At 39.5% G+C, this 12,893-nt stretch overlaps 1 protein-coding gene across 1 annotated transcript; it reads right to left on the reverse strand.

Annotated features, from left to right (window-relative positions):
- Positions 1-2,648: 2,648 nt before the first annotated feature.
- On the reverse strand, positions 2,649-12,223 carry SNRNP27 (small nuclear ribonucleoprotein U4/U6.U5 subunit 27). Its single transcript, XM_008699955.2, has 6 exons — positions 12,067-12,223; positions 10,909-11,029; positions 9,942-10,054; positions 8,599-8,678; positions 4,047-4,111; positions 2,649-3,058 (listed from the first exon to the last, which is right to left on the reverse strand). The coding sequence occupies exons 1-6, from the start codon at positions 12,098-12,100 to the stop codon at positions 3,004-3,006; spliced, it is 468 nt and encodes a 155-aa protein (XP_008698177.1). The 5' UTR covers positions 12,101-12,223; the 3' UTR covers positions 2,649-3,003.
- Positions 12,224-12,893: the final 670 nt, after the last annotated feature.

Raw genomic sequence — 12,893 nt, forward strand, 5'->3', positions numbered from 1 at the left:
TTAACACCACACTAAAATGACAATCCAAAAATCTATAATTTGATCTTGACTATATTATCCCAGAAGTTTTAGCTTCCTTATTAAAACCACAGTTGGATCTGCCTTTCTTAAGTGTGCACAAATGTGGTCAGAATAGCCCTTATCGGGGCGCCTGGGTGGCACAGCGGTTAAGCGTCTGCCTTCGGCTCAGGGCGTGATCCCGGCAATCTGGGATCGAGCCCCACATCAGGCTCCTCTGCTATGAGCCTGCTTCTTCCTCTCCCACTCCCCCTGCTTGTGTTCCCTCTCTCACTGGCTGTCTCTATCTCTGTCAAATAAATAAAATCTTAAAAAAAAAAAAAAAAAAGAATAGCCCTTATCTGGATAATTTAGAGACACACACCTCAGTTGGCAAAAACGCCAAGCAAAATAATGTCACCTGGGGGCAGTGACACTTGTGCAATGGGTACTACAAGTTGTGCAGCTGATGTAGCATAAATCCCACTATCTTCTGCTTTTACGGTCTGAATAGCCTCAGCTTTTTCGTCTGGGAAATGGAGATAATAGTACCTGCTCTGTCTCATACGGCTTAAATAAACCAAGGTGCTCTGTGCACTGTATTATTACGCAATGCAGTCACACCACTCTTCTCTTCTTTACAGGAAATGAATCTGCCAGGAAAGTTTCTAAAGAACTACAATAGGTGGCCAAACTCAGATGCAATAAGGATTTAAAATCCAGCTAAAAATGCTTGTAAAATCATTTACATATAAGGATAGTGATTGTAGAATTCTTTTTTTAAAGTAATCTCTATACCTAATGTGGGGCTCTAATTCATAACCCCGAGATCAAGAGTCACATGCTCCAATGAATGAGCCAGCCAGGTGCCCCCAAATTTTTAAAAATAGCGAAAGACTTAAAAAAAATGAGTGCCCATCAATAAGGACTATTAACTTACAGTCCATCCTTTAATGAACTGTAACTGCTGCCCTTAATAAATAGAGACAGTATTACATGTACTGATAAGAAACAATCTCGGGGCACTTGGGTACATCCGTTGGTTAACTGTATGACTCTTGATCTCAGCTCAGGTCTTGATCTCAGGGCTGTGAGTTCAAGCCCTGCACTGGACTCCATGCTAGGTGTGAAGCCTACTTAAAAAAAAGAAAAGAAGTTGTATGGTGACTAACATAATATAATAAAAAACCATTAAAAAAAAAAAAAAAAAAAAAGAAAAGAAGGGGCGCCTGGGTGGCACAGCGGTTAAGTGTCTGCCTTCGGTGCAGGGCGTGATCCCGGCATTAAGGGATCGAGCCCCACATCAGGCTCCTCTGCTATGAGCCTGCTTCTTCCTCTCCCACTCCCCCTGCTTGTGTTCCCTCTCTCACTGGCTGTCTCTATCTCTGTCAAATAAATAAATAAAATCTTTAAAAAAAAAAAAAAAGAAAAAGAAACAATCATTAAGATGTACTAGTAAATAAAAAAAGGATAGGTGAATAGTGTGTAGAGTCTGCTTACATTTGAATAATAAAGACATGTACACATATATGTTTGTGTATATATGGAATATCTCTGAAAGGATGCACAATTAGCTTTCACTATATATCCTTTGTTCTGTCTGAATTGTGTTCCATGTGTATTACTTACTCAAAAATAAAGTAAAATAAAATCTAACCACAGAGCCTCAAATATCAGCAAGACATGAAACAGAATGAGTAGTGGTTGTTATCTTCAATATAAAAAAGGCTTCCCTCAACTAAGAAAAAGAAAAGCTTGCCAAAAGACAAGTGGATCCAAGACTTGGAATTAGCATTTCACAAGAATATATATATATGGCTAACACATTTTTTAAATGTTCATCATCCTTAGAAATTGAACAAATTAAAACCGAATGCTATTTTACGCACCAGATGAGAAATTAAAAAAAAGTATTACACCTGACATTGGTTCACATATATGAAATCAGAATGCTCACACTTTACTGGTGAGAGTTAGTTGTTACCCTTCTGGCCATACATGTATCAAAAGCCTTAAGACACGTACACACACCCCTTTATCTCACCCAGCAATGCCACATCTAAGAATGGAACCTGAGGAAATAATGCAACAAGTACAAAAAGATATATGTAACAGAGATACTACTCACAGTTGTAATTAAAACAGCAAGTCATGGGAGGGAAGCCAATGTTTGCTAATAAAAGATTAGTTAATAAATTATGGTACAACCAAGTAGCTAAACTTAACTAAAAGTTAAGTTTCTAAAGAACATGTAAAAGAGTATTAAAAACTGTTCACAGCACATGGGAGAAAAAAGATTAGCAAAAGAGAACAGCATATAAATTCTAATATAATGAGTGGGGGCAATAAATATACATCATGGGAGGCTGGAAAGATATATACCAAACTATTGATTGTTTCTGGGGGTAGATTATAGGTGATTTTTGGCTTTTCTTTTCACTTTTTGGATTTCTCCAAGTTTTTATATAATATGTATATATTGCTTTTAAAATGGGGAAAAACACTAAATGGGGGAAATATTTGGGGGAAAAAGCTACAGAAGATACAAAAATCCAGTTATTTATAAATTAGTAATGAAATCTAAACCTATGTAGAAAAAAAACGGTGTAGGGGGACATTTTTTATAGCAATACAAATATTTATCAAATACAAAAGGGCAGAAATATTGCTTTATTTGAGAAACTTACATCCAAATTACTTTTATGTGTCTTAAAAAGTCCTAACGAGCTTCCAAGAAGAAAACATATACAGCTTCCACAATAATAAGAACAAAAAAATGGGGCTGATGATTGCCCCAAATGATACTTCCTAAAAGAAAAAAAGTGCAGTATTTAACTTTCCTTTTTGTGAGTCAGGGTAAGTGAACTGCATACATCATAAATAAAATTTTCTTACTTTATAAGGAGAAAGGACTGTGATCCTGTTTTTTATGCATATTAAATATGAGATACAAAATCCACTCTTCTGAACAAGGGGGAAAAAAATCATTCTTTAACATTTCAATTCTCATGCAATGAAATCCAAAGGTCTGTTGAATCCGCCTTTTCGATTCATGTACTGCCTATGATGAGAAGAGAAAACTCATTGTTTATTAAAAAAAAATTCTGGACTCTTCTTATAAAAAAATAATTATATAAACCATTTTTAATTGGCAAAAACTAGGGTAAAAAGTATTCATGGTTATTTAATGCACATTAAAAATACTATTTCACTTTCAAAATAACCTAAAGCCTTTCGGATTTCTTTAAAATCCAAATAGAAGTATGGAAATATGCTTTCTAAATTATTTGGAAAGATTCTACAGACTTAAAAAAAAGCTGAAAATCCATATTCATAGGTAACAATAAGGAAATAGAGAAGAGCTCTAAAATAGGTACTCATCAAGTAAATCCGGTCACATATTGTACTAGTTCTCCTTGTAAGACTTTCTTTGAAAATAATTTTACAAAGGACTGTTAATGATGATTCTGGTCCTCACCTTAACTCACAGCGTTCTCAGATCACATTATACATATTCTAAATTAATTGGATTATTAGTCTTTTATCAGTGGTAAAAGCTGACAGAAAGGCATGTTTGAAGACGTCTTGACTTTCCAATTCATTAGGAATTTACTGAGATTTCAGGTTTTTTCTGTGGTATTAATAAAATATGCCTTAATATACTTATACTTAATATGCTTAACAGAAAAATATATTTACAGCTGAAATCCTTACACAATCACTCTAGGTAAATAATTCAGGATGGATCTAATTTAAACCCATAATGTAATGGAATTAAAGCCTAAAGACTTGAAATTATGCTGTTTTGAAGAAAGAACTCTGTTGAGCTTTAAAAGATTTAAGCCAACTACCCTTCTCTATAATAGTTATTAGTTCACATGTAAATTGGAAATTATTTTAACACACCAGAATATAAGCAAAGAAGATCAAAACAAGGGACTATATGGGAACTGCTACATTTCCTACAAACACAACTATCTCATAAATAAATTCTTTCCCAAGCACCTAATTTATATCATTAGTTCAAACATTATGGGGGCTAAGCATACCTGTACTTCCTCTTCTGAGACACATTTATGGCATAGGCATTTACAGAGCCATCCACCTTTTTCCCCTAGAGAAAAGCAATAAACAAATATAAAAAATGGGAAAGATATATTAAATGCCTTGATCAAAGAGCTAGATCCTATAGACATACTTAAATGGCAATTTAAGAATGAGGAAGCCCAATGAGAGAATTTTCAGATACTGATGATATTCCATGAACTCCCAAGTATTACAACTCTGTTCCCATTTTTACAGTCACACATAATCTAACATATTCAAATATTCAAGCCAACAAACATTCATGGTATGAATTGGTATATATATTTATGTGCAAGGCATGCAGATAAATAGGGTAGTAGATCCTAACCTTTTTTAGTCCAAAAATTCTTTGAAACCAAATACCAGTTATTTTCTCTAGAAAAATTTAACTTATGACCTTAGCTCATAGCATTCGCAAACCACAGCTGGAATAGTCACCATTCATTCAGATCTCATTTCTTTTTTTTTTTTTTTAAAGATTTTATTTATTTATTTGACAGAGATAGAGACAGCCAGCGAGAGAGGGAACACAAGCAGGGGGAGTGGGAGAGGAAGAAGCAGGCTCACAGCAGAGGAGCCTGATGTGGGGCTCGATCCCACAATGCTGGGATCACGCCCTGAGCCGAAGGCAGACGCTTAACCGCTGTGCCACCCAGGCGCCCCTAGATCTCATTTTTTGCACAGTCCTTGAAATTTTGATTTTTAAACCAAGAATCAGAATACAGGGGTGTCTGGGTAGCTCAGTCGATTGAGGATACGACTCTTGGTTTCGGCTCAGGTCATGACCTCAGGGTAGTGAGACGGAGCACTGCATGGGGCTCCACACTCAGCTGGGGGTCTACTTGGGATTCTCTCTCCCTCTGCCCCTCTCCCAACCTCCCCTCTCTAAAATAAATAAATCTTTAAAAAAATCAGAATACAGAATAACAGATGCTACTGTTACGTGTCTCTTTTATTTTAGCTTTTCTTATGTGGCATCTACCCTCTTTTTCACTAATTCCTTTACGGGTCTTTTGATTTGGCCAAGTTAATTCATCATTTGCTACTCCTCATGTCTAAACTGCCTTCTCAACCCCCATCAAAGAACCATCTGGTCTTATCCATCATTCAAGGGCAAATTCAAGTGGTTCAGCTGCCGGAAAGCACCCTCTACCCCTCCACAGAATGTTAACTGTGCTTCCCTCATAATACTTTCCATTTTGTACCTTGCATTATCATAATGTATATACATGATGTTACTTCCCCAAGACTGAAAGCTTCTTGATGGAGGGATATGGATGTGAGTCACCTTTGCATTCTCACATCCTAAGCCACTGAACTTGCAGGTGCTCAGAAAATGACTGTTAAATATATGAACTCCACCGATTAATGCCATCTCTCTCTCTCTCTCTCTCTCTCTCTCACACACACACACACACACGTGACCTCCAATTCCCTCCCTCCCTCCCCCATTATTACTCATGGGAGTATACCCTATCTGCATAGCGCACTTACTAGATATCTGTGTTAGGGTAAAAAAAAGGATTCTTATCCACTACCCTAAAGGCATGCACAGGTAAGGTACATATTTGAGGTGGAGCTAAAATAAATATATTTGGGGGCACCTGGGTGGCTCAGTCGGTCAAATGTCTGACCTTGATTTCAGCTCAGGTCATGATCTGGAGGTTGTGGGATTGAGCCCTGTGTCAGGCTCCGAGCTCAGCAGAGGGTCTGCTGAAGATTTTCTCTCTCTCCCTTTGACCCTCCCCCTGCTCGCACTTGCTCCAAAAATGAAAATCTTTAAAAAAAAAGATGTATGTGGTCTTACTTTTCTATTCCTGTTTTCACTACATTGTGGGGGGGAGCAGAGAGTAGAATACTGGGTAAATTACTTGAAGTGTATAATTTTGCCCTCCCAAGAATAGGAAGTAGACATGATTTGGAAAGACTGGCTCAGAAAAAAAAGTAAATGATGCTAACCACTTTATTAAGTTCAATTCCTAAAGGATTATTGGTTTTTTAAAACTATTTGCAGAATTATATATTATTAGCCTGTTTTGATTTACAGGCTGAAATAGAAAATTATCCATTAATAAACATAACCAAACTTTGAAATGTTCTAGAATGTGAAAATGGAAGAGAAAATAAGTGACTACATTGGCACATGAAAAGGTACCACCACAGATCTATGACGAAATATCACAAGATACACATTACTGAAAAGCAAATGAACCGAGCGGCTTTATAACTAATGGCCATGAAGCCAACTGCATACAAACTAAATTAACATCCTTGTAGATGTCCTTAAGAAAACAACTGACATCATTTGTTCTCATGGTACTCCTTAATTTTTACGGGATCTATGAATTCTCACCTATTTTCTTCCTTTACAAACAAACACCTTCAGCACAGACTACAGTTAAAAGTATGGCTCCATGGGCACCTGCGTGGCAGAGCGGTTAAGCGTATGCCTTTGGCTCAGGGCGTGATCCCGGCGTTCTGGGATCGAGCCCCACATCAGGATCTTCTGCTATGAGCCTGCTTCTTCCTCTCCCACTTCCCCTGCTTGTGTTCCCTCTCTCGCTGGCTGTCTCTATCTCTGTCAAATAAATAAATAAAATCTTAAAAAAAAAAATAAAAGTATGGCTCCATTTTTACACCTGATTCTCAGAATTTCAAACTTAACATCAGGCAATAGTAAACCCACTGCCCAGCTCCACCCCCCAAAATAATTCTGATGGGTTCCCTCCCTATTCTTCTAAAAACAGTAAAATTATAGTTGCTTTACTCTGGAGATATTTTTGTTCACCCAGTGTACATATTAATAAACCATTTCACTTATAAAATATTCTTTGGAAAGACAAATAAGGATTTGGTGTACTCAAGGAAGAAAACTGATACATAAACTGCATTAAATTCCAAAATGGGGTATATAACCATTTGTGAGAACAAGAGCTCATAATTTTCATACCTCAAAACAGTCATGCCTCAGTATTCCTCTTAGGTTATACACTGTCATTGTAAAAACATGTGAGCCCTACACAATCACAACCATCAGTAAGAAACTTTTACAGCATTTGAGATTACCCCATTCCATTTACAAGGTTAGGGGAAGTGGATTATTATTATTTTTTAAAGATTTTATTTATTTATTTGACAGAGATAGAGACAGCCAGCGAGAGAGGGAACACAAGCAGGGGAAGTGGGAGAGGAAGAAGCAGGCTCATAGCGGAGGAGCCTGATGTGGGGCTCGATCTCATAACGCCAGGATCACGCCCTGAGCCAAAGGCAGACGCTTAACCGCTGTGCCACCAAGGCGCCCCGAAGTGGATTATTTTTGACAGTTTTTCTTAAAAATCTCAATACCATTTACAAAACTAAATGGACTTAAAATTCTAGACACTGTTTTTAAACCATATTCTTAAAGAGAATATATATTCTTTCCACACATACTCTCCCTCTCCATTCTTACTAGCTCCCTCTATCCCTTCTCTCTTTCCACATCCTCTCTCCATCTCCCCTCCCCCATTTCTCTATCCCATCTTCCTATCTCTTTCTACTCCCCCCCACCAATAATCCCTTCTCTTCATCTTCTTCTCCACAAATCCTCCTCTTTTTCCTTCCCCACTTCCTTATTCTCTGCACTATTATGATCAGGCATTCACTTTCCAATATCCCCCCTTCTGAGCTATGAGATATGTATACAGCTACCCAATGTTATCTTTCTCTGCAGCTGAATTTCATTCTTGTTTAACAGCACTTCCCCTTACCAGAACCTCTTCTTGGTTAACCCTATTCCCCCGTCTTTCAGCCTGTCATTTTGGAGGAGTCATCACTGACTACTCACTCCCACTTCTACCACCATCACTACCACCAACTCTGGCTCCTGAGTGGACTCAATATTCTGGCCTCAGTTCAGGCCTTCGTCATCTTTCACTTGCATGACCCAGCAGTTCTCCCTGCCTCCAATCTAACCTGTCTCTCATCTGTTCTCCATGTTGTCCTGGCTCATCTTTCTAAATGCACATATGATCCTGCTTAAAAATCATTGCTTCCTCTCCTCAACGCCTAATGAATCAACTCTAAATTCCTTAGCATGGCTAAGAGTATCAAAAGCTTCCACAATTTGCCTCCTATCCTGCTTTCTAGCCTCGTTCTTAGCCACTAGTCCATCAGTACCCTTTTACCAGTCACTGAATTTGAAATTCCCGCAATACACTATGCTCCTTCATGCCTACATGGCATTTTCATGAGCTCTTCCCTCTTCTTCAAATGATCTTCCTCCTCTTCATCTGATCACCTTGAAAATCAAACTTAAACATCAGGCAGACACTCCCTGAATTCTAATGGCAGCTCAGTGCTTCCTTCTCTGTGTTCTCCATGCCCTTCACACAGACACTTCATGTATTCTAAAGGAAAAAACTTGTATGAATGGAAGACATTACAAGCAATTGTAAAAGAATATGGAAAAATGTGACAGTAATAATGGATTAATTAAAAAAATCAGAATTTTAACTGGCTATGTGTTCTACTTACTTTCGTGGAGTCAAAAGAGGCAAATCCCATTAACTTCATCATTTCTATTTCTTCCTCTGTTTTGCCCTCTAAGTCTTCCTCTGCAAAAAACAACACAAAAATAAAAAAAAATTTTAAACTCCATCATTTTATGTATTGGCATCCCACCTTCCCAAAGCTTGAGGTACACCACTTTGCTTTTAGAAAAGACCTACGTTAGGGGCACCTGGGTGGCTTAGTCAGTTAAGCGTCCAATCCTTGGTTTTGGCTCAGGTCATGATCTCGTAGTTGTGGGACTGAGCTCCATGTTGGGCTCTGTGCTCAGTGTGGAGTTTGCTTCAGATTCTTTCTCCCTCTCCCTCAGCCCCTCCCCGCTTGTGCTCGCTTGAGCGCCCCCTCTCTCTCTCAAAATAAATCTTCAAAATAAAAAAAAAAAAGACGTACATTAGTACTTTTTTTGCTAACCAAAAGAAATCTGAAGAGGATTTTTACTTTTAAGAAAAAAGCAATTACTGTACTAATGTAGGTCTTTTGTAAAAGCAAAGTAGTGTACCACAAATTTTCAGAAAGCATGGGATACTCTTGCTTTATGCCATTTCAGCTGAGGAAAGGTTTCATAGGAAAGCTCTACTTCTGTACTCAGGGGTGGGGGACAACGACATGGGACATGACCTGTATAAAAAGAGCTGGCAATAGATTAATAGTTATTCCAGGACTCCTGGATGGTTCAGCTGAGTAAGCATCTGTCTTTGGCTCAGGTCATGGTCCCAGGGTCCTGGGATTGAGCCCCACTTTGGGCTCCCTACTCGGCGGGGAGTCTACTTCTGCCTCTCCCCTCTTCTCTCCTCTCTCCTCGTGTTCTCGCTTACTATCTCCCTCTCAAAAAAATACATAAAATCTTTTAAAGAAAAACTGTTATTCCACCTCGGCAGCAGAGAACACACAAAACAATCAGCTAAAGACTTGGAAATTGGAAAAAATTCCTCTTCAGTTTGGACACAATGTAACTTACGATGCATGGAGGGAATATGCTCTCCATCCTCCATCAGAAGAGACTGCTTAAAAGGACATGCTTGGAGCCTTTGGGCAGGACCACTTTTAATATCAGATACTACACTAGTTTTGAAGGTACTTCCAAAATAGAATATTCTCATGTTTTTAACTGTCCTTATATCCAGAGCACCACGGATAACCAGCAACTCACTAAGGTACAATGACAACAAAATTTCAAAACCATACGCAATGAACGCTATAAAAAATTTAATATTTAAATGTCCCCAAATTATACTTTTATAATTTTATCATGACTAAAGTTAAATGAACAGGCTGTATTTTTCCTACAGTTATTTATCTAATAACATTACCAGTAATCTGGCGTTCTTTGCTCTTTGTTTCTTTTGTTTCTTTCTTTTCCTCATCTCTTCTTTCTTTCAGTCGAGAAGGAGAAGGAGATGTGGATCTATGTCGTCTTGGGGATCTAATATTTAATAAGTAAAGATATCAGAAGCAGAGACATAACTGGTGACTTGTGTTGACTGGCAAAGATATACATGCGCTCCTAAAAGGTAAAGGCTGAACAAAAGCCAGGCTCCAGAGAACCAGGAGTCCATTCCCAATAGCAGAACAAGGAAGAAGGTTCTGCCTAGGCCCTGACTGTTAAAAAACAAAAAACAGAAACAAAGACATAATTTGTTGCTTTAATCATCAGTCTCAGTACAGCTAGGGCTAAAAAAATTTTTTGTAAGGCAGAAAAATAAAAGTTTCTAACAATTACAAATACACAGAAAGTTGACTTAAACAGCAACTGATACTAAGAATCAAGAGTCAATTTCTAGGGTTCTTTCAAGATCTCACATTCTTGTTTATATATTTGAGTAAACCCTCATCACCAAAAAGTTAGTAAAAACAAAACAGGGGCACCTGGCTGGCTCAGTCTGTGGAGCATGTGACTCTTGAACTCAGGATTGTGAGTTGGAGCCCCACGTTGGGCATAGAGATTACTTATGAAGATGAAATCTTAAAAACAAAAACCAAAATCCCCCAAAATACAAAACCCTTATTTCCTACTCCTGCCAAGCCCCACGCTAGTGTTTTTCATGTATTATTTCTCATTTCCTCCTCAAGGCAACTCTACGGCATAGAGAGTGTGATTAACCTCATTTTACCAATGGAAATGTTGGGTCTAAAATAAGGTGGGCTTAAGTTTCCCTCATTTCAGGAACCTGTAAATACCTTGTGATAAAAACAAAATTAAGGGCAGCGACTAGTTTCTTTGCGACTTGTGGTAAAACTTCTGGGTGTTTTTGTTTTTGTTTTTTTTTCTGCACTCACCTGGAACGTCTTCTGTGCGGGGATCGAGAGCGGCTCCTTCGCCGATCTCTCTCCCGGGACCGGGACCTTTCTCGGCGTCTGCGTTCTCGCTCACGGGATGTGGACCGGGACCGCCTGCGCTCTAATACAAACACACAAAATCTTTTTGCGGAGGCAAAATATTACCTCAAATATCTAGAGCTGCGCCGTCCGATGGAAATATAATGCCAGCCATTTCTAGTAGTCATATTAAAAAAAGTAAAAAGACACAGGTAGAATTAATTTTAACATTGTTATTTGACCCGATATATTCCAACTATTAACATTTCGCCATGTACTCGATATAAAAATCACTGAGATATTACTTTTTTTGGTATTTAATAGGAAACCTGGAGTGTATTCTACACTTACACAGCATTTCCTAATTCTGATTGAGCACATTTTAAGTGCTCAATAACCGTATGTGGATCGTGGCCTCATTCAACTTTTTAAAAAATCAAGTCTTGACTAGTGGAAGGTGATAAAAACTAACCAAAGGAGGAAGAATCGAGGGTCTAAGTTAGATCTCTTTATCGAAGTCCTGTTCTTTACATCCCACTGCCTCATTTATGGGGGTGGGTGCCAGAAGATATTACAAGGTGAGCTCCCGGACGCAAAATTCTAAATATCGATTTTCCTATTATATAAACCGGTAAGGAAACTAACATTGAGCATTCAAGAACTAGCCATTACCACATGCTCAGTGTTATGGAATGTGACATTAATTCTCACATCAGTTTTTAAAGATAGGTGGTACTACCCCGCAATGTCTAATTACGGGAATTCGGTCTCAGAAGGGCTGGATGACTTGCACAAGGCCACCAGAAATTAAGTGAGGGAACCATGGTCTGATTCTAAATCCCTCAGTCACAAGTATAACAAGTTACTGTATGAGGCTGACAAAGAGTCCACGAAACTTAGAGAAGGGAAAACTGCCTTCAAACCGGAGGGCTGAAGAGTACCGGGCTCAGGTCTTCTCCCCCCCCCCCCCCCCCCCCCCCCCCGCCCGCATCCAACTCCACTCTTCTCCGCAGGCGAAAAGGGCCCTTCTCTCTGCTGCGCTCGTACATGGGGTGAGGAAAAGGAAGGGGCCACACCTCCGACCAAGCCCCAGACCAGCCAAATTCCCTCTGGACTCACCCCTCCGTGGGGAACGGCTGCGGCTGCGACCCATTCGGAATCTTCCTCTATCTTACCCTGCCCCGGAAACGACTGTGGAACAACTTCCGGGAAGGCCGGGTACTGAGCTTTCACCGCCGACTGGAAAACGTAGAAAAGACTCCGGAGGGTTCCGGCTTCTAAAGAAGGGAGGGGGTTCCGGCTTCTAAAGAAGGGAGGCTGCACTGACCCTGCCTAGAATCGTGCAGGCTGCCCGGGTGCCAGCACTTCCGAGACCAGACATTGTCACCAGAGACTCTGTAACAAGCTCCATACAAGCCACATAGCCCAGGTTTCGGGTCCTGCTTGCAGATGCTGCTTGCCACCAGAAACTACAGCCAGATACCAGAAGCCATAGACTCCAAACAAGCCCCACATGACCCGGTTTTCCACCCGTTTGGTCCAGTTCGGCCGCCGTGCTAACCCTCCACATGGCCTCCGGATCATTGTTATCTAATTGTAGTAACAAAAAACACAGCTACCGGTGCCGTGATAGATCTGACTGCACCGATTTAAGGGAAGAAAAGAATTGGCACTCTCATTCTGAGAAGTCTCCTCTCCCCCCAAAAGCCCCGAGGTACGCTTGCTTACCAGCCCGTTAATTACCTTAACCACATAAAACCCTGACATGAGACCTAATAGGAAAAAGGTGCCTTTAGAGCATGAGCTCCCCGTCTCTATTCTCTAGCTATTGAATACATTACCTACTTGCCCTCAAATACTGTTTCGTTATTTGGCAAATGGTATTGAGTAGAAAAAAAAAAACACAACCACCCCAAAACCAAAAACCCTGCCACTTTGGTAACAAG

The sequence above is a fragment of the Ursus maritimus genome, unplaced genomic scaffold (genome assembly GCF_017311325.1).
Source record: "Ursus maritimus isolate PB19 unplaced genomic scaffold, ASM1731132v1 scaffold_6, whole genome shotgun sequence".
NCBI classification, from domain to species: Eukaryota; Metazoa; Chordata; class Mammalia; order Carnivora; family Ursidae; genus Ursus; species Ursus maritimus.

What these genes read in the sequence shown, in the direction of transcription:
- SNRNP27 (XM_008699955.2), bottom strand. Translation starts at nt 12,100, where the DNA reads ATGGGTCGCAGCCGCAGCCGTTCCCCACGGAGGG. An exon ending in CAAAGAACGCCAGATTACTG is followed by an intron (nt 8,679 to 9,941) that starts GTAATGTTATTA and finishes TGTTTTTTGCAG; the next exon opens with AGGAAGACTTAGAGGGCAAA. An exon ending in CCTCTTTTGACTCCACGAAA is followed by an intron (nt 4,112 to 8,598) that starts GTAAGTAGAACA and finishes GCTTTTCTCTAG; the next exon opens with GGGAAAAAGGTGGATGGCTC.